General features: G+C 43.9%; 1 protein-coding gene across 1 annotated transcript in view; it reads right to left on the reverse strand.

Annotated features, from left to right (window-relative positions):
* Positions 1-184: 184 nt before the first annotated feature.
* Positions 185-21,667, reverse strand: part of adgra1a (adhesion G protein-coupled receptor A1a) — a 28,226-nt gene continuing 6,743 nt past the window's right edge. Inside the window, exons 3-7 of the mRNA XM_069722484.1 lie at positions 12,576-12,703; positions 9,451-9,574; positions 7,751-7,902; positions 6,140-6,235; positions 185-6,048 (exon numbers count right to left, since the gene is read on the reverse strand). Of these exons, the coding sequence (XP_069578585.1) occupies positions 4,557-6,048; positions 6,140-6,235; positions 7,751-7,902; positions 9,451-9,574; positions 12,576-12,703 (1,992 nt within the window). The 3' untranslated portion in view covers positions 185-4,556. The remainder of the gene's footprint in view (positions 6,049-6,139; positions 6,236-7,750; positions 7,903-9,450; positions 9,575-12,575; positions 12,704-21,667) is intronic.

The raw sequence follows: 21,667 nt of genomic DNA on the forward strand, positions 1-21,667 counted from the left end.
TTTAAACACGTCATTTCAGCGTATTGCCTCTAAAAAATGTGTATCAGCTTGTAAGATATTAATTTTCAGTTTTATGTTCCCCCAGGTTACTAAATTTCTTAAATAAAAACAGAACCACAAAATAAATAAAGAACACGACCCCGGGGTGCTTAATGGCCCGAACAACAGAGAACAATGACTCATGCCGTATATCACAGGAAATGTTTATTTCAAGTGCAGACAACACACAGTGCTCAAATTGGTACTCCCTCCGTCTAACAAGTTGTCCATTTGCTTCTTTACACTGTTGAGAAAAAAATCCACAATAGAAGTGAGAAATAAAACAATGCCACAATGAAATGGTGTCACTTGGTGGCATTTCAACACGAACAAGTGATCACTGCAACCTGCCGGGGAAGACACTTAAAGCTGTCGCAACACGGGGACGCACATCACATGTACATAGTCATCAATGTCGGGCTGGAGGTTGGTGTCGTTTGATGATCACCTACATCAAACTGGGATATGTTGACACATAAGTGAACATCTTTGTTTAATCTACAATATGTAACAGAGTGATATGACCCGGTCCTCTTTGAGTTAACACTATTGTCTGTATGAAGGTCGAAAAGCAGAAAATCAAATGTAAGGATGTGTTTAACTGGGTAAAATTGAAAAGACGTGTGTTTCAAATGTGCTGCTAAATACCATGAGCCAGAGAGGGCTTTCACAGAAGAGGCCAAAGACAAAAAATCAAAATCTGGATTGAGAAGTCCGAGCGAACTGAGCCAGGATTAATCTTGACAAAATAACAATTAGTCTCACTAACTTTTTTCCAAAGCTGCATCTTCATGGCATTTCATTTGTCTCTTTTCTGAATGCATGATGGGACATTTTCAGTAGAGAAAAGAGTTTTCCCAGCAAAATTATATATATACAGAAATTTAAATATATTATTTGCATTTATATTATATAAATATAATTTTGTATTCAGTGAATACATTTGAGTGTGCAGGTAAATTTGCGAGGGTCTGAAAGAGCCCCGAGTAGGAACCTTGGAACTTGACAAGCTAATTTGTGAAGGAAAGCCATGAGATGGTTAAAAGCTCTGGCAACTTGACCTGAAATTAAGATTATTATTATCAATAATAGCGCTGGAATTGAGCTGTTTCATAATACCAACACTATCTCCAAGAGTTGAAATACACACTCATTTCTTATGAAGCTGGAGCCAAAAGGTGCTTCACTTAGCGTAGCTTAGTTTAGCATAAAGATCGAAAGATAGCTAGCTGAGTTCTATCGAAAAATACACCAACACCTGTAACGCTCACCAATAAACACACTTGTGTTGTGTTCCAAACGACATACTTCCCTTAGTGCACTAACAAATGGGTGCAAATTGTTGTTTCGCACGCTGCTGTTCTGCACTGACAGGAAATGACCTCATCATGTGAACACATCAGCCTCCAAAATATCTGCAGCTTTAATTATTTGACCCAGAAATCAACATGTTTCTGTGTCCTCTGTTTAACACTCAATAAACACACTGATTCTTCTGTCCAGCAGCAGCAGTGGAAAAGAACCACGTTGTGTTCAGGAACAGCTGCAGCTTCCTCAGACACTTTCATTTAAAAACCCTTTACTTCGGTAGCCCCGCCCCTTCCTCTACGGAGCCAAGATGGCGACCGTTTATGGCGACTTGGTGCTGGTAGTGTTCTGATGTTTCTGTACTGACAGTGTGAACACACTGATGCACTCAGAATAGAGAGTTAGTACACAAGTACATCGTTTGAAACAGCATATGTCCCGTTTAAAAGATTTGATTTAGAAACGCTAAACTGGACTAATCACCTCCTGATTCTACCTTCATTTTTGATAGTTATCCAATTGATATTCATCCTCTCATCTGACTCTCAGACAGAAAGAAAATAAATGTATTTCCTGCATAAATTGTAATTTAAACTTCACCCAGTTTTTCAAACTGAGGTGAGCAGGAAAACAAGCTTTGCCAGAACTGGGCTCTTCTGGAAGGGAACAATTAATTTAGTTTCGCTTTATGAACACGAAAATGAACCTAATTTACGTCAGTGCTATTTCTACTTCATGAAACATCTGTCTGGGGTAAACATATGGAAGTTTCTGGACTACGTGACAGGATTGCTGATGATCTTCTAAAACCTGAGTTAAAGTTTGTATGATGCTACAAACTCTGTGATGTTTCACCGAGAATATGTTGTGTGTAATTTCTCATCACAGTGAAAACTGGCACATCATTTTGGCACTATACAAAGTTTGTGCTTTGTAGCACATTGCAGTTTTTTGGAATCATTAACTCACCAAGTGAGGCTCACTACAGAACACAATAGTGCAATATTTGTCAGACAAGTCTATTTGACTCTTTTTGGCAGCATACATAAAGTGTGTCCACAGAAAATCTTCATAGACTTCATAAATGAATCTTTACCAAGTTATTCATAAAATTCTGCGAGGGTGGATCAATAATAATAAACACTTATAGCACAAACACACATCTGTATGTACCTACTCATGCACTGTTGCACACATGAAAAACACACACATGCTCACACTGATTCAGATGTGTTTTCACATGTGTAACCACTCATATTTAAAATTAGAAACATAACCTTCATAAATATAAATCTTTTCAAAATGGATCAATCCAAGTATTTAAAGGTGCAATCAGTGACATCCTACTGCCATTTTTGCATAATACTTCATCATTTGTGAACGGGGGGTGGGGGGGGTGGGGGGGTTGCAGATGTTTATGATGACTCCTTAAACTTCTCATAATGCACAGTTTCTAGAGAATCTCAGTGATCAGCTCCTGAGTGTTTAAGATCTGTTACGAAGTTGGCAACAACAAAAAAAAAACTTTCTTAAAAGTCGTTTTTGCTGGTTGTAGTCCTTCCTCCTGTTAACGAGACATTTGGAGGTTTCTATGTCAGAGTGTGCTGACCGATGCACACGCATGCGGTTCGTCATACTACATATCCTTCCTGTCCTCAGCACAGTGAGTGGACACGGCAAAGGCTTTCTACACAATTCTATATTTCCCACGGTGTTTGGATGCCACCAATGGAAAGCATGTCCGAATCAAAACTCCTTCAAAGTCCGGCTGTGACTTGTAATACATATTGTCCACGTCGCAAACATTTTTGCAAGAGGACGTCCACAGAGGGAACGAATGGTCAGGGTGGACTGGAGGAATTCTTACAGAAAGCAAAACCACTTCCTGTTTCAGTATTCATGTGGGCACACAGGAATTTATTTGGTTCTGCTTTTTATAAATTATATATTTAACTGGAAGTAAAGCCGTTGAGTGGGAAACATTGCACAGCACACTAGGACCTGAGCGAGGCCGGGTCCAAATTATATTCAGTCTCACCTACTGACATGTTGTGCTGCTTTTGAACTCTGGCTGTTGGACAGTTACTGGTGCATCATGTTGGGGCCTGTGTTGGAGTTTTTCTTTTTATTGGGATATGTTTCAGGATGACCACATTTTGGATAATGCCTAATTATACTTCAGTATGTTCACTGCCCTTTCATCGTGGGATAAAAAAAAATTCTATCGGACACTCCTAACCATTGAAGACATCCACTCTAAACCCAAAAGTACTATGTGGAGCACTGGAAAACTGAATGGAGCTTGCTACATAATGAGCATGAGAATTTGAGATCTGTTGAGAATAATCATTTTTTCTGATTTTTACTTCCTCTGAATAATAATTACTGTAAACGGTAAAGTATCACCAGCAATTGGCCAAATGCCAGTAGAAGTTGTGTTTTTTAAATCCCAGTTCCTTGCTCAAGGGCAGTAAATAAAGGTCTGAACATGTAGACTTCTGAGTAATCGACAGGCCAGAGACAATACTCTGTCTAACCATGTTGGGTTGGGAACCATTTACGCCAGAATAAATTTGTACAGGCCAAGTTGATTGGCCAGTCAATTGCCCATTTGGTAGAAAGCTCCCTATCAGCTCTATCCTAGATGAAACTTTTGGGTCTGTTCCCATTTGGACCACATCTGTTATTTTTAGAAAACTAATTCTGGCCAACTGAGTCTAGGTAACCCCTTTGGTGGTTCGTTTTGGACTCAGGTGAAAGGTTTGAAGCTGTGAAGACATTGACACAGGAGTATTCATTTTACCTGACCCACATGTCTGTGAACTGGAGCTGAAACAAACTCAAAGTGAACATACAAGGCCCCGACTGGAACCGATGGGGTTCAAACACAGTACCTTCTCGCTTTAACATAATGAGCCACTGTTACCCGGAAGATCCATACATTACTGATTGCAACTTTAAACATCATGGAGCAGAATATCAATTCAGCATTAATTCAACCTTTCTTGCCATTGAATACTCCTTATAAAAATGTATTTGTAACACACTTACTTTGTCATAAAGGGATCTGAAATATCATTGGGATATGAAAACTCAGTAAAAACTCAGCCTGTGGTTTTCAGGGCAAATCTGAAGGCAAGGGGACCCACTTACAAAGAAATGTGATCACAGGGCTGCTGGAAGGTGTGGCTGCTCCTCGTACAACAACACTATACAGTGGTTTCATTCTTCCAGGGGCCAGTCCGTATGTTTCCTGTCACATCTGAACCACACAGCCCGTCTTCTTGCAGACTCCGGTTTCGGCCGATGGCTCCTCGCCGGCTGACGGTGCCGTGCTGCCGAGGCAGGGTGTTCCTTGGGAAAACTTTCTGCTCTACCTCCACACTGAGATGATCTGTTTCTTTGTCTGCCGTCTTTGCCATGCAGCTGTACGTGTCGGCATCCTGCTGATATTGCAAGGCGAAGGGATCGGGTTTCTCGCAACAGCTTGCGCTGGACGAGTGGTCGGCCGAGCTGTACATGTGCCACTGGCAGGGGTGGACCCCGTGAGAAGGCAGGAGGAGGCTGTGACAGGAGGTGATGCTGTCGTGCATGTTGTGGGCTCGGGTGGGGCACGGAGTCATTGAGTCCTGCACGCTTTGGCAGGAGGTCTGGCGTTGCAAGCTGTGGCAGGAAGTCAGCTGCTTTTCCAAGTGAGGGCTGGGGCAGGGCAGCTGGAGGTCCGGGTGAGGGCTGTTAGAGACCAACGGCGAGCCTTCCAGGTGGTGTGCAGCATGAGGGCTGTCCAGGTGAGAGCTGTGCACACTCCCATCCATACTGGTGGAGGCCATGTGAGAGCGGTAGTCCTGAAGGCAGGGCCGCGGGCGGTTAAAGGAGCGTGACTTTGTTCTGTCAGTAAGGCAACTCTGTAGGGGAAGCGTTGGACGAGGGAGTTCATCGGGAAGTGACTGTGGCCGCGGCGAGGGCACTGGCTCAATGAGAGTGGAGATGGGGGAAGCACTAACAGGAGTCATCACGGTCACATAGCACGGACCGCTGTGATTGGGTGTTGGGCTCTGGGAAGGTGGCGTCATTTTGTTGGAAGAGCTCTGGATGAGGTGAGGAGAGAGCAGCGGCTGCTTGCCTGAGCACGGGGAGTTCAGGTGGCAGAGCGGCTGATGGAGCTCCTGCCTCCGGCTCCGTCCGTCCCCGTGCCCGTCCTCCGTCTTGGACGGGCAACAAACCCACCAACGGTGCCACACGTCATCACGTTTCGCACAGTGCTGAATGAGCAGGAAGAGTCCCAGAGTGACACAAAAAGCCCCATACAGGCAGCTAAATATCATATCCAGGAAATGTCCCAGTGATACGGCCAACGCTCCTAAAGCCCAGGTGGCGAGGAAGAGGAAGAGGGTGAAAGCGGTGGCGCGGAGCTGAGATTTAAATGAGTGCTCATTGGCCAGTATCGATACGCCCGAAGCGAACGGCTGGCAGTCCCCGGCCAGCCCCGAGGATCCCCCAACGTCACTGTGGCAGTGATGGTTTGACTCACTGGATGACAACTGCTGCTGCTCCTCGCTCAGAACCCGCAGCTCATACTTCCTCTCCGGGTGGCGCTTCAGCTGGATGTACGTGCACAAGAAATACACCGCCATGACTAACACCAGGAGACTCATCGGGGCGTAGAACCCGCCCAGGCTCGGTTCCCATGCCATCCAGCAGCTGGAAGAGACACACAGAGACATAAACATCAGATTTTTTTTTTTTTTACAATGAATTAAACCTTGATTCCTTATAAATAGTGAACACTTACTATAAAGCGTCATCCCTGCTGCCGTAGTTATCCATCCCAAACGCTGCTGTAACTCCAACGATTATGAGCGGGACTCCGTCACTTACAAGATAAAATCTGCAAAAAAAGTAAAGAATCAAGTAGAAATACTGGTGTCGAGATTTTGCAGTAGAGTAGAAAACCTGCCATTTTTCTGCCACATAAGTGTTGAATGACATCATCAGTCTGTCGGTCATCTTCTCCACCACATTGGTCAAGACTCAAACACCCCCCACCCCAACCCCCACTCACCTATGTTCTCCACAGGATGAACATGCTTATATGCTGCACTAACATGGTGAACATTATAATTATTTTACCTCCTCCACCTCAGCATGATAATATTGTCAGGATTAGCGCTTAGCCATGCTGTCTTTAGCATTTAGCGCCAAATTCAAGAGAAAAAGCGATGTGGAGCTGTGAGCATGGCGTTAGCATGGCTTTATGTTAATAAACGAGAGGCACAAGCTGGGTCTGGACCAACCATCAACCAGCAGTGATGTCATCATCCATCAATGATGTCATCATTGGTTTGTGAACGTTATGAATCCTCCAGTTCAGATTCTGTCCGTCACCATCTTTGATAGTTCGGAGCGGTTCGGAGCAGGAAGTGACCATATTTGGACGAGCTGGGGGAGGAGCCAGCGGTGGATCTGACCGATCTGATCGGAAACCTGACGATACTACGTCCCGCCCACCGATAGCTGTAACCTGACTGCACCACAGGCCTGTCAATCAAACAGACACGCCCCCAAAAACAGGTCTTCTTGAATCTTCTTTTCTAATGAATGAGGGATTATTTTCAGATGGACCTCCAGAAAACTAAGAAGAAGGAGTGACTTTAGCTAACAACACCGAGATAACTGATGGACACATTTTATTCACTTTGGATTTGATGAGAGAAGTTGAATGGGAGTCTATGGAGACGGAGGCTTTTTGGAGCCGACCTCTAGTGGCACTTGGTGGTATTGCAGCTGAAGACACTTCCCAGAAGCTATGTCCACGTTCATATACAGTCTGTGGTCTTGACTGAGTCAGAACAACTGTCTCTTCTTGTTTCCAGTCAGCATGCTAAGCTAGGCCAAACACAGCTTTGTACATAAATTATATTCAGGAGATTGATATCCATCTTCTTATAGTGCAGTGTGTTCCAAAAACAAAACAAAATTAGAATTGTTCAAATAAATGTTAGTTGAAGTAAAGAAACACTTTACAAACATGATGGGCAGTAATGATGTTAATTCTCTAAAAAGTCTATATGAGTTACAATTAGGTAGTTTGTGCTGACAGGGTAATCAATACGGGCAGCATCAAGTAGCTAAGTATTGTTGTCATCTCTCTGCAAGTGCAAGAGCACTCAAGACTGAACTGAATAAGAAACAGTTAGCTCAATACTTCAGCAAAAGAAAGAGGTCAGAGGGCATTAGCACCGCTGCTATAATCATGGCTATCTAACACGTTAACATCTATAAAGCATTCTTGCATCAAGCTGTCATGATGCTCTTGAAAACCAGGACGCTTGTTTCGTTCACACATGGCTGACTAGTCATGCCGTCATCATGTTGAACCCACAAACACCTGGTCACAGCTTACCTGAGGATGGTTGGTTTGGAGCGAGTCTGGGCCGGTCCATTCCTGTCCTGAGCCCGTAGCGGGTCTTTGGACACGTCTTTACAGATGTTCCTGGCAGTGAACGTCAACCACAGCATCGTCGACAAAGAGGCGTAGTGGAGCACGATGCCCACCTAACGCAGAGTTTAGTAAACAGAGATTATCAAAGGGGTCGAAATTAGCATGAGTGTTTCGATAGATAATCTTTTTACAACAAAATGCACCTCATTCTGTTATATTTGCATCATGCCGCTAATTAAATAGTCACAATGTCTACGGACTTAATATATGAACAGGTCCAGAGTTAGAAATGCATCACAATTTGTCCACTGAACCCTAAGACATGCTGGACTGCATCGCTGCGTGAAATAACTTTTGCACTAGTGCACCGAACTATACCCATGTTATGATTATATTTAATTCATGATTCACTTTGGCTAGAATACAGCATAACAGTGCACATACAGAGGCCTTGAAGGTAGAAGAAACAGGATCTAAAAATAAACTGCTATATTTTTTATTTTATTTTTGCTTCAGTGCTGCCTTTTGTTTCTGCGCAGCCATAAGGTTCAGTGTTTTACACAATATTATCTTTGACCTCCAATGTTCCATATTTCACCAACAAAGATGTAGCTATAGACCATGTTGGTTTGTCTGTCAGTCTTTTGTATTGGTCTCGGATGAAATCGATCGATCGATCGATCGATCTATCTATCTATCTATCTATCTATCTATCTATCTATCTATCTATCTATCTATCTATCTATCTATCTATCTATCTATCTATCTATCTATCTATCTATCTATCTATCTATCTATCTATCTATCTATCTATCTATCTATCTATCTATCTATCTATCTCGATATCTAGATATCTCTATCTCACTGGCATTTCCAGATTAGACCCAATTTTGATTTCATTTTAAGTATTGATAACTTTTAGTATTAATTACAGCTCAAGTATGTCCTCGTGTGTTGTTCTGCTAAATATTGTTCTTAATTTCTTTCATGTTTAATGGTTTTTAGTGTTTTCTAGTATATTTGATTGCTTGTGATGTGCAGTACTTTTGTTGTGTATAAATTTGCTATTTAATATAAATAAATTTGATTGTCAGATAATCTTACTTACTTATAATGTTTCCGTTAAAATGGTTTAAAGCTGCTGTTTTGCACACGTGCATTTTGTTTGTTTGCCTTTTGTTTATGGCACACAGTATTCAATTTTGAGAGTAATTTGTTTAATGATTTGTGTTTTGGATGGTTTATTTTTATTTTTACTATTTTATTATTTCATAATTTTATTCTATTTGACACGGACATCACAGGAGCATTAAATTGTAACATATTTATACACAAGGATGAGATGCACTGTTTAGTGGCTTGATATAAATGAAATGTTCAATGCATGCGTAATAATGTTTGATGATTTTACAGTATGTGCACACATACAGATCAGATCAGAACTTTGCTAAATTTGGCTGAATTATAAAAGCCAGAAGTGAGGGGGCCAAAAGAAAGAACAGTGTGACTCCCTAAAAAGAGACTTCCATCACCAGACTAAAGCTGCTTCACCTACAAGCACGAAGACTTCCTGTTCTCTCAGGAACACAGTCCAGTGCAAAACACGTCAAAGTGCTGAGAAATATCACCACAGTGAGAGAACAAGAAAAAAAAACACGTACAATCTGACACACGAAAGGTGAGTTGATCTGATTGATGCCTCCGGCAAAAACTCCAAATGTCACTCCTGTGTGAAAGAGGAAGTTGAGGAGTGTGTGCCAGCCATTCCTGCTGATGCGGATCACACTGCAAAATATGAATACATAGAATTACACAGAGAAGCATTACAAAGACGAACAGCTTCTCTTTGGTCAAAACACATTAAACAAGACGAAATGAACACAGCAGTCAGTCTCATCTTTGGCCTTAAGAAGCATTAAAGGGAAAGAGTGTACATTTGTGAGAGTGAGCTACTAGAATGAGCAACATAAACCCTTCAGCTCTGAAATATTTAAGTACAATTGCAAATCACAGAGACAGCCTTAATGTGAATGTAATGACTCGTATAAACACTTTCTACTGGCTATTCTAAATTCTTCATAAAAACCTTAAAAACAAATGTGTAATTAAAATAATTCTGCTGTATATATATATATATATATATCCTTATTTCTTATTTTTTTGCACGTTTGTCACACTTAAATGTTTCAGATCATCAAACAAATTTAAATATTAGTCAAAGATAACACAAGTAAACACAAAATGCAGTTTTTAAATGAAGATTTTTATTATTAAGGGAGAAAAACAATCCAAACCCACATGGCCCTGTGTGAAAAAGTGTTTCCCCCTAAACCTAATAACTGGTTGGGCCACCCTTTACAGCAACAACTGCAATCAAACGTTTGCGATAACTTCCAATGAGTCTTTTCCAGCTGTGGAGGAATGTTGGCCGACTCATCTTTACAGAGTTGTTGGAATTCAGCCACATTGGAGGGTTTTCCATCACCAACCTCCTTTTTAAGGTCATGCTACAGCATCTCAATAGGATTCAGGTCAGGACTTTGACGAGGCCACTCCAAAGTCTTCATTTTGTTTTTCTTCATCCATTCAGAGGTGGACTTGCTGGTGTGTTTTGGATCATTGTCCTGCTGCAGAACCCAAGTTGGCTTCAGCTTGAGGTCACGAACAGACGGCCGGACGTTCTCCTTCAGGATGTTTTAGTAGACGGTAGAATTCATGGTTCCATTTATCACAGCAAGTCTTCCAGGTCCTGAAGCAGTAAAACAGCCCCAGACCATCACACTACCACCACCATATTTTACTGTTGGTATGAGGTTCTTGTTCTGAAATGTGGTGTTACTTTTACGACAGATGTAACGGGACACACACCTTCCAAAAAGTTCAACTTTTGTCTCGTCAGTCCACAGAGTATTTTCCCAAAAGTCTTGGGGATCATCAAGATGTTTTCTGGAAAAAAATGAGACGAGCCTTAATGTTCTTTTTGCTCAGCGGTGGTTTTGGTCTTGGAACTCTGCCATGCAGCCATTTTTACCCGTCTCTTTCTTATTTCATGGAGTCATGAAGACTGACCTGAACTGAGGCAAGTGAGGCCTGCAGTTCTTTGGATGTTGTCGTGGGGTCTTTTGTGACCTCTCGGATGAGTCGTCGCTGCTCTCTCGGGGTAATTTTGGTCGGCCGGCCGCTCCTGGGAAGGTTCACCACTGTTCCATGTTTTCTCCATTTGTGGATAATGGTTCTCACTGTGGTTCTCTGGAGTCCCAAAGCTTTAGAAATGGCTTTAGAACCTTTTCCAGACTGATAGATCTCAATTACTTTCTTTCTCATTTGTTCCTGAATGTCTTTGGATCTCGGCATGATGTCTATCTTTTGAGGATCTTCTGGTCTACTTCACTTTGTCAGGCAGGTCCTAGTGAAGTGATTTCTTGATTGAGAACAGGTGTGTCAGTAATCAGGCCTGGGTGTGGCTAGAGAAATTGAACTCAGGTGTGATAAACCACAGTTAAGTTATGTTTTAACAGGAGGGGGCAAACACTTTTTCACACAGGGCCATGTGGGTTTGGATTGTTTTTCTACCTTAATAATAAAAACCTTCATTTAAAAACTGCATTTTCTGTTTACTTGTGTTATTTTTGACTGATATTTAAATTTGTTTTTTGATCTGAAACATTTAAGTGTGACAGACATGCAAAAAAATTAGAAATCAGGAAGGGGGCAAACACTTTTTCACACACCTATCATATATAGATAATGCTTGAATATCAATTAACATATATGTTGGTCTTTTTTTTTCTCTCCAGCACAAATTGCTGACTTTCAGACAGGCGGAAAGAGAGTAGTTGCCCCAAATGAAGTATGAAGTGACATCAGCTGTCAAAATAAGAGCTTTAGATGCTGTCGTCACAAAATACATCTATGGCCATAAATCAATATATTATACGTTAATTCTGACAACATTTCACACAAATATCTAATAGGACAAAATTATTATTAGTCTTTTCTATTGATTGTATAAATATTCTGTGTTGTCAGTTTTTGAAATTGTGTGAAGCATCTACATTTTAGAAGTTACAGCTTCTTGCCAGCAAGATCAACGACATCGAACAGATATGCATGTAAATTACTACTTGAATGGTTAGTGGGGGCATACAACCGTCCAGACAACCTGAAAATGGAAAGCCTTTAACGGGTCACACAATGAAGGCAGTATGGGTTGTTTGTGATTTAGCTTGTTGTTTGTTTGCTGTCGACATCATGGAAATGTTACAGAAGTTTTCAGACGATGAAAGAGAAGGTGGAAGAATTCAACAGCCGTGTTCTTGTTGTGACGATGTGAGGCCTCCGAGATGCAGCATTGGTTGTCGTCAGCTACACTACAAGAGATAAAACCATCAGTTCTCATGCCTGATGCCCCATTTTTGGACTTTCGGATCAGGTTACTATTATAAGAGTATCATGTAGTCTGAACGTAGCATTCAGACCAAAAACGGTACTCCATTGAAGCTATACAAGAGATGATGTTGTAGAGTGAAGGATATATTCAACGGTGAGTGTTCAGTCAGTCATTCCACTCATCGAGAAGTACAAATCCTGTCTGCTTTCATGACTGCACACTTTACCTGATTATAGTAGGTGTGATTGTTGGATTCTATAAGTTGATGAAGCATTTTGAAGCACGCCCAGACCTTTATGGTCACCAGCACCTCTCACAACACGCACATATGGGCATGTGGATATTGTATTGAGATCAAAAAAGCGAATCTATCCAACAATAAACATGTGTTCTTACCTGTGGTGAACAATATAAGTCATGATGGAGACCAGCAGACAGAGCAGCATGACCGCGGTGCAGGCATACACCACTGGATGCAGGTAATCCCCAGGGTATGGAGGGAAGGACAGCACTCTCTTCAGATCCTGCAAAACCACAAGTTTACAATGTTTTGTCTGAGAAAGTAATGTGACAAGACAGGGATTATGCAGCCAAGAGATGAGGAAGAGAGCTGAACTCTTTCTTAGCTCAGATCTTGGGGTTCCATTCACCGCACGACTCCAGGACTGGCTCTTTATTTGGCTCAAGAACATGCCGTTAACTTTCATACACAAATCACATTAATGCCCAACTCATGTCACTTATGGTGCCTACTATGAACATTCGAACAACCGCTAGGAATTCTGGGAAAAAACTTTACTAGCCCAACGCTACATTGCCCCCACCAAGGTGGTTAGCTGTCCCCAGCAACCTATATGTCCATAACAAAGTCTCTCAGGTGTTGGGGAAGCCGTCGCTGTAGCTTAGCCGGTTTTGGAGTATCCTCGGCGGGTCTGGGAGGTGGAATGGGGACCCAAAGCAGATCCTCTGGCTCTGAGCCCCTTCCAGATGGGGCCATGGTTCGGCAGGGGGCAAGCCGGTCACAGTGGAGCACCACCACCCAATTTCGTTTGACCTTTGGACATTGTTGGGGGAAGCATTGTCAACACGTGAGGGACCGGTGCGCAGGGCTGCCACCACTGGAGTTGCTGTGTCACGATCCTCAATTCGCTGGCAGTACCGGCACTCTTCTGCTTTGCAGGGGTGTCTTGACAGGGCATCCGCATTAGTGTGAAGGTGACCAGCCCGGTGGCGTATCTCGAGGTTATAGTCCTGTAGTGTCTCCAGCCACCGAGCCAGCTGCCCCTCTGGTTCCTTGAAATGGAGAAGCCAGGTGAGAGAGGCATGGTCTGTGCGCAGGATGAATTTGACCCCATAGAGGTACGGTCGGAAGTGGCGGAGTCCTAGGACGACTGCTAGCAGTTCTCGGCGGGTGACGCAGTAGTTTCTCTCCTGTCGGCTGAGGGAGCGGCTGTAATAGGCCACGACCTGCTCACCATGCTCCCCCTCCTGGGACAGCACTGCGCCAAGACCCAAATTGTTGGCATCAGTGTCTACAATGAATGGTCGCTAGGGGTCTGGATAGGCCAGCACGGGGGACTCCACGAGTGCTGACCAAAGTTGTGTGAAGGCAGCGGCGCAGTCCTCACCCCACTTGAATGCTCGACCTTTCTGTGTTAGCTGATGAAGTGGGCTAGCAATGGTGGCAAAGTCCTTTATGAACCGCCAGTAGTAGGAGGCCAGACCCAGAAAGCTCCGCAGCTCCACAATGTTGTGGGGAACAGGCCAGTCTCTCACTGCTGCCACCTTTGCTGGGTCAGTGGACAATCCAGATGCACTGACGACGTGACGCAAGAAGGATGTCTCTCGCCGAAAAGGTGACATTTCTTTGGGTGAAAATGTAAACCGGCCTGGCGGATGGCAAGGAAGACATCCGTCAGGTTGGTCAAAGCACCATCAAAGTCCGCAACATGAGCCAGCTGGTCATCCTAGTAGACGACGCAGCGACTCCGAGGAATCTCAGCCAGGACCCTCTCCATAAGGCGCTCAAAGGTGGCTGGGGTATTGCAGAGTCCAAACGGCATCACTTTAAACTGCCACAATCCTTGACCAATACCAATGGAGAATGCAGTTTTTGGCCATGCCTCTGGTGCCAGCTCTACCTGCCAGTAGCCGCTGCGGAGGTCAAGGGAGCTGAACCAGCGGGATCCGGAGATGTGGTCGAGGGCATCGTCGATATGGGGCAGTGGGTAGGAGTCTTTAAGTGTCACCTGGTTGAGGAGACGGTAGTCTATGCAGAAGCGCCAGGTGCCATCTTTCTTTCTGACAAGGACAACTGGGGCGGCCCACGGGCTACTGGAGGGCTCGATGATGCCTGCCTCCACCATTTCTTTGATCTTCTGCTGAGCTGCAGCATGCTTGGCAAATGGTAAGCGGCGAGGGCGGAGGCGGATGGACCGTGCATCACCTGTATCGATGCCGTGCTGTACTAGACTGGTATGTGTACAGTCCTCATCGTTGGCTGCGAAGATGTCAGTAAACAAGTCCAGTAGCTCCCGCAGTTGGTGTCTCTGATCATCATCAAGACCCTCACAACTCCTGCGATACAGGTCGTCAACAGCTTGTATGGTCTCATTGGAGGGCTGTTGGGGTGGTGAGGTGTGCAAGACCTCCTTGGTCTCTGGTGGTGATGGAGTGGAGGACCCCTGCGCAGGCAACGGTGGTACAGCCGACCCCTTGACTGGTGGCAATGGGGTGGAGGCAAGTCGCAAGCCCCTCCACTGGAGCAGTGGAGTGCTATGGTTGTTGAACCCAGGTAGAGCACAGCTTTGGGTGCCTCCCACTTGGCCAGCAGATCCAGTCCAATAATGCATGGGTCTTGTATGTCAGCTAACCAGAACTAGTGCATGAGTTTGTGATTAGCAACAGTCACTTGCAGCGTTCCTTTTCCCCTCTTTGTGGCACAGTCTCCTGTGACTGTGGTTATACGATGCTTAGTGGGCCTCCAGCCTCGTGGTAGTGAGCCATCCGTACCATGTAGGGTGCCAGGACGGATCAGAAAAATGGTTAACCCGGTGTCCACCAGGGCTCTGCATGGAGTGTCATTAAGGTTGCAGTCCATATATAGCCCTTATGTCTGGCCAAGATGGCCAAGCTTTAATCGTGGGTTAATGAGGGAAGAAGGGTTGATTGCGGGTGGCAGTTCTCCCATTGTTCCACCCCACACTGGTTTGACAGTAGCTGGGGTCCTGGACTTCATGGGGTTGGTGCTGGACAGTAACGTGCGATGTGGCCCGGTTCTCCACATCGGTAACAGCCTTCCCTGGGGTGCAAGGGTGTCCTTCTGGTTCCACGTTGTGGTCGTTGTGGGGATGCATAAATGACTTGACAGGTCACATCATCATCACTCCCCTCACAGTCCACCTGGCGTGCTTGAAGCCTTGTGCTGGATGGATAGTCTCTAGTCAGGACATGTTCAACCTGCTCCGCTTCAGTTAGGGCTGCTGTCAGTGTTCCTGGTGCATAGAGATGGATGTGTTCCCGTAGCCACTCCGGCTGGAGCCCCCGGACGAAGGCTTGGAGGGCTCTTCCTGGCTTGGGGTGTCGAAGGTTGGGTATCCGTGTGGTGCATAAAGGTAAAGATCTGCAGCATAAGCACCCAGACTCTCGCTGTCTCTCCTTTGGCGGTTGACCAGCTTGTCTTGGGCATCATCAGCATAAGCACGGCACACAAAGCGGTGTTGTATCGCTTTCAATGGCCGGCTAGCTGAGTCGTTCATCTGGTTGGAGGTCTGTAAGAATCTGTAGAGCTTTGCCTTCCAAGGCCAGAGCAACTTGGACCACTGTCTCCTCTGTGGACCACGTATTAAACTGGGAAGCCAGCTGCACCTGGATGAAATATGTCTCTGGTAGCTCTTCCCCATTGTAGCGTGGCAGCTTCATTGCACTCCTCCGGGGGACCTCTGGTGCCACCTGTGGCACTAAAGGGGCAGTGTGCAAGGGAGCATTGTCTCTTACTGATGACATCATTGGGGTAGTCACCATGCTCCTAGATGTCTCAGCCAGCCGTGGTAGCCTTGGTGCATAGGTAGAGCATCCACCCTCAGCCACGACTCTCCCAGGTCAGCTGTGACTTTCTCTGCCTTGTGGCCACAATTCACTGCGGCCACACCCCTTCCAAGGCACTTGCATGTAATAAATTCCTCTAGCTCTCCTACAGTGACTGTCATCTCAATATTCCACTTCTGACACCGATGTGACTAGTCAGGGATTATGCAACCGAGAGACGAGGCAGAGATGAATTCTTTCTGAGCTCAGGTCCTGGGTTCTGTACACCACACTAATTCAGAACATGCCGTTAACTTTCACCCTCAAACTCATAAATCACAGGTTAATCACATTAATGCCCAACGCAATGTCACTTATGGTGCCTACTATGAACATTCGAACAACTGCTAGGCATTCTGGGAAAAACCGTTACTATCCCGGCTACGGTATGAAGAAAAATATCCCTCCCCTTTTTTTCATGACATGAGAGAGAAGCTGCATGAAAAGTTACATTTGAAAATGAATGAAGAAATGTTTCACATTTTTCATCAAGGAAAAGATAGTAAAAAGGTAAATCACTGCACAAAAAAACGAATTACTGATTTACGGCAAAATCAAGTTCTGGAACCTGCAGGTATCCCTGCAAAGGAGGAAAAGCACGAGAGACACGTATCTTTACAATGGTTCTGCACCATCAAGTATCAGAGTAAGTCATGCCGGTGAGTCAGCCCCAACAACACCAGGACACTGGAATGAGCTCACCTAAAAGGAATGCAGTAGTCAATGTTATCTAATACACCTGAGCTTTTCTTTCTATAACAAGTCAGAATGTCAGTTTTCTCCGCCTTCCAGAATATTTCATGTTCAAAAGCTGATTTAATGCTGCTGTTAACAAGAAGAGTCTGGTGTGCAGTAATGCTCCGTCGCTGTCAGTACATTATTGGATTACATTCATCGACACGCCACTGAGAACTGCAGCAAGAAAACAGCTAAGATGAATGGTGAAAACCTGCAGGCAGCTTGCCGACGTTATTGTTTCATTACGAATGGTGAGGATGAGAATAAAACAATAAATTCCTCATCTGTCCTGAATGGAATAATGACCCATGAGCGGCACCGAATGTTGGCCACATGTTAACCACAGTTACAGTTTATTGTCGTTGTGGGTCTGATCATAGTGGTAGATGTGGGACTGCCTTAATTTGCAGACTTGAATGGTCACACAATTGCTTTGTTTTGGGAAACAAGTGAACAATTTAACCAACAAACCGTAATTAGAAATCAGAAATCTGATTTACATTGAAAAACATTATTTCAATCAATCGTGATCGACAGCTGTAACCATGACAACTGTGCACAAAGAGGGCAATAGCCCTGCCCTCAAAATACACAGAATACATAAAGATTAACACTAAAATGTCCTTAGTTTTTTTTTTTTTTACAACAAAGCTCAAATGACTCAGATTTAACCAAATCTAATAGATATTTTTGAAAATTTCCAACAATAGACTGAATCAAAGGCCGTGTTTATTTATTTTATTTTTTTTAATAATTTGGATCCAAAAGAACAACTATCTTTGTTTACAGAAAAAAAAACAATTGGTGAGGTAATCCTGTGCTGGTCTGAGCCAATCATACTCAGTCTAAGATGTGCATATTTAAGTTCAGCATTCTGATAAATACTTGCTGATTAATAAGTTGCATCTCTTTAGTTTATTCTGTTTACAAACAGAAATGTTATAGGAGGAGGAAACGATTTCTTTATGGAACAATAGTTTGTTCCATTCCCTCGGTTTCGGCCATTGTGTGGGTTGCCAGATTCGGCCAGTGAGCACATGATTCGGTGCGTTCAGACATGATGGGAGCAAACATGGAAATCTCCAACAACAATGCTGCATTCATGTAAAGTAGGAGTTTCTATTTCCAGGGAACAATTCCCAGTTTGTAAGAAGCATTCATGACATCTGATATTTCTGATATATCTTACAATTTGGAAATACATGAAATCAAACAAACACAGACCAACTTTGTAAATATGCAACCATCTTGAGTTGCCCAATTACTTCATATACAATATGAAAGCGGTTCAAGATTCCTGTGTGGCTGTTTACAATTATTATTATTTTTTTAAATAGTTCCAGAAAACTCATCAATTGTTTTTCTATGATTGTTTCTGATTGGTAAGCTTTGGTAGGTGTATTTTTGAACTGACTGTTTTTCCCGGTTATCATGGTTATTCTAAGCTAGGCACACCATCCTGTGACATGATACCAATCTAAAAAAAACAAATAAAAAAAAAAACGACCTCCATCCAACTCTCCTGACACCTAAAATGCTGTTTGAACTGTAAGAATGCTTGTTATAGAAAATGAAAAGGTTTGTTGTGTGCACACAGCCAGCGCTGCTGCCAACAATGCGGCCATGAACCATCAGCATTCATAACATCCAGCCTCACTCATTGTAGTCCGAGTGACTATGTGAAGCCTGGAGACTTGCTGTCAGAGGCTGGAATGTGCTGCATGTTTCCAAAGCCCTGCGCAATTACTCAAGCCCCCTCAAGTATGTATTCAGAGTGCATTAATGAAATCTCATGGAAGCACACACTGACTTTATTGTAACATTTATCACAGGTAAAGCAAACCTTCATCGGTTTTCTGAGATGAAAGCAGGTGAAGCCATTGTTTTACTCTGTACTGTAGTTGTAGTGTTGCCTCACTGCACCGACATCATTGTCTTAAAATAACTCACATCATTAAACATGTACAACACGGTACTAGTGTCTCCTGAAATATGAAATCAAATTAACACAAGGAACATTATCAGACACAGGAAGCAGAGTTTAGGCTGGTGTTCAAACAGTGAGTCCAGCTGCTCTTTTGTCCCAGCAGGACACAGGGTGGACTAAAGTACTGTCTACTGGTCTGACTGGGTGACTGGAGCCCCTTCAGCTGGCCATTACAAAAACCTGCCGATCCCCAATCATTGCGCTAAAATAGTAGGACTGCAGTAAATGATTATTCTCATTATTGATTAATCTGCTGTTTGTTTTATCTGATTATTGATTAATCGTGAAAAAAAAAACACCAATGCAAAAAAAAGACCAACGTAAAAATGTCAGGAGTTCAGTTTTGTCCTCCATTTTGCCCCCGATCACCTCTCCTCCTGTGTCCCCTATCTTTGCCTGTGGCCACGCCCCTCACCAGTCCCAGCAGATGCAGCCACTCATCCCTGATCACCACCTGCAGGTGTGCTGCATCATCTTCCTGATCACCTCCCCAGACTATATGTACCCTGCCCCTGCACAACTCTGGTTGTCGGTTCATTGTGTGTGTGTGTGTGTGTGTTTTTGTTAGCCACCCGTCCGTCTTCCGTCTGCTCCCCGTCAGCTCCCGGTCAGTCCTGTTCCTGTTCCCGTTCCTCCGGCCTCTGTGTCTCCTGCGGATATTCCCGGTCAAAATCACCAGTCGGTGGAGTTGCCCTCCCGGCTAGGAGGATTGTTGACGCCGTCCCTTCCGCTGGTCTGCCGGCTGCCCTGTTTCCCGTGTCCCCGCAGGAGCTGTCGGTTGAGTTGCCCTCCCGACTGGACGTAAGGTGGACACGCTCGGTGCCACCTTTTTGGTTTGTAGTTTTTGTTTGTTTATTTTTTGGGACAATAAAGACAGTATTTTTGGAACTGATACCTCGAGTCTGTGTGCTTGCATTTGGGTCCTGGAAAAAGATAAACTCCACCTCATAACAAAAAACAGTCCAACAATAATTCCTAAGGGATGATATAGAAGGATTGTACTGCATTGACCACTCATTACACATTTAAGAATTTACTGGTGCAAAAACGATAGACTGGTCTACAAAGATGTGGAAAAAAGGAACAAGGTCAGAAGAGTCATCCTTCAGTTTCTTCTGTTTATATTTCTGTCATCCCCAAAAAGTTCACCTCCAAACTCCATCAGCAAGGTCTCAGCTCGCCACTGCACAACTGGATCCTGAACTTCCTGTCAGAGCGTCCTCAGGTGAGACTCCAGGTATCAGCACAACACAAGGATGAGTCCCATCACACAACTGCACCTGCACTTGCCCCGAACACAATCATCAGGTTCGCAGATGACGCAACTGTGATTGGGCTGATCGTAACTTCCGGCTCTGAAAAATGAGGCCAATGCAGATGTGTCTTCAGCTGCAATACCAGCGAGTGCCACTAGAGGTCGGCTCCAAAAAGCCTCCGGCTCCATAGACTCCCATTCAACTTCTCTCATCAAATCCAAAGTGAATAAAATGTGTCCATCAGTTCTCTCGGTGTTGTTAGCTAAAGTCACTCCTTCTTCTTAGTTTTCTGGAGGTCCATCTGAAAATAATCCCTCATTCATTAGAAAAGAAGATTCAAGAAGACCTGTTTTTGGGGGCGTGTCTGTTTGATTGACAGGCCTGTGGTGCAGTCAGGTTACAGCTATCGGTGGGCGGGACGTAGTATCGTCACGTTTCACTTATTGCACTTATTGCTCTGGTTTTGTTGCTGCATTGGAAATAGAAACTGGTGCACCTTTTACTACAGTTGGACACAGCTTATACTGGTGTTTTTGTTTTTATAGCACCAAATAAGGAGGCTGCAAATTTGATCTTGTTGTACTTGTGCAATGACAATGGAAAATATAATATTCACCAACAAATGCGTGAGTGCATGATCATACAGGCCAAAATGTTTGACCCCTCCAGAGAAAGGATTCAGTGGCCCTGTCCTGCTATGGGAAGAAATCTGCTTGTGCCAATGGTTTTAAGAGCATGGAAAATGATGTCAATTATATGCAATCGCCATGGCAATCACAAGATCTCAACCATACTAAACATCTATGGGAGCTTTGGACCGCACCACTAATGGGCACCAGAGCACCATCTAGTGAGCCTTAGAGGCAGTGATGCTGTCTAATGCAAGTTATTTTTATATCTAAATCTGCACAAGAATTTACACAAGTGAAAAATGTCAAATTAAAACTGCATAATTTCAATGACTGGGTTTCGGGCAGAACCGAAGGTCATCACAACTCAGTCAAAAGCCATTAGCTTTAAAGCTAGCTTGATGGTTGTTACTTGTGTAGCTCATAGCAAGAAACCTTTTAGGATGTGCTTCAGAAGACACGGCTCTGTCCACTGAGCTGAGAAAACAATCAGCGACAGCAGCCTGAAGCTTCAGTTCACACAAGCTGACCTTGCTTCATTGCAGAGACACGCTGCCAGTCGATGTGCTTCTCATAAAAGTCAATCAAAATGCTGCTTCCTTTGTTACCACGTTTGTATTTATGTGAGTCAGGGTCTTTTATTATGATGAAATGCCACAAAATCAAAGGCAAGGAACAAACTTAAAGCATTTTTGAACGTTACCGTGTGTCTCAGACTCTCACCATCACGCAGTGACTTGCTCTCATTATTTCCAAAAGAGTAAGGAGAAGATTTTGGTCGTGAAAGCTGAC

This window comes from Brachyistius frenatus, unplaced genomic scaffold (assembly GCF_029030835.1).
Source record: "Brachyistius frenatus isolate BFR_SWC_R1_liver_20210118 unplaced genomic scaffold, ASM2903083v1 Contig_293, whole genome shotgun sequence".
Lineage (NCBI taxonomy): Eukaryota > Metazoa > Chordata > Actinopteri > Embiotocidae > Brachyistius > Brachyistius frenatus.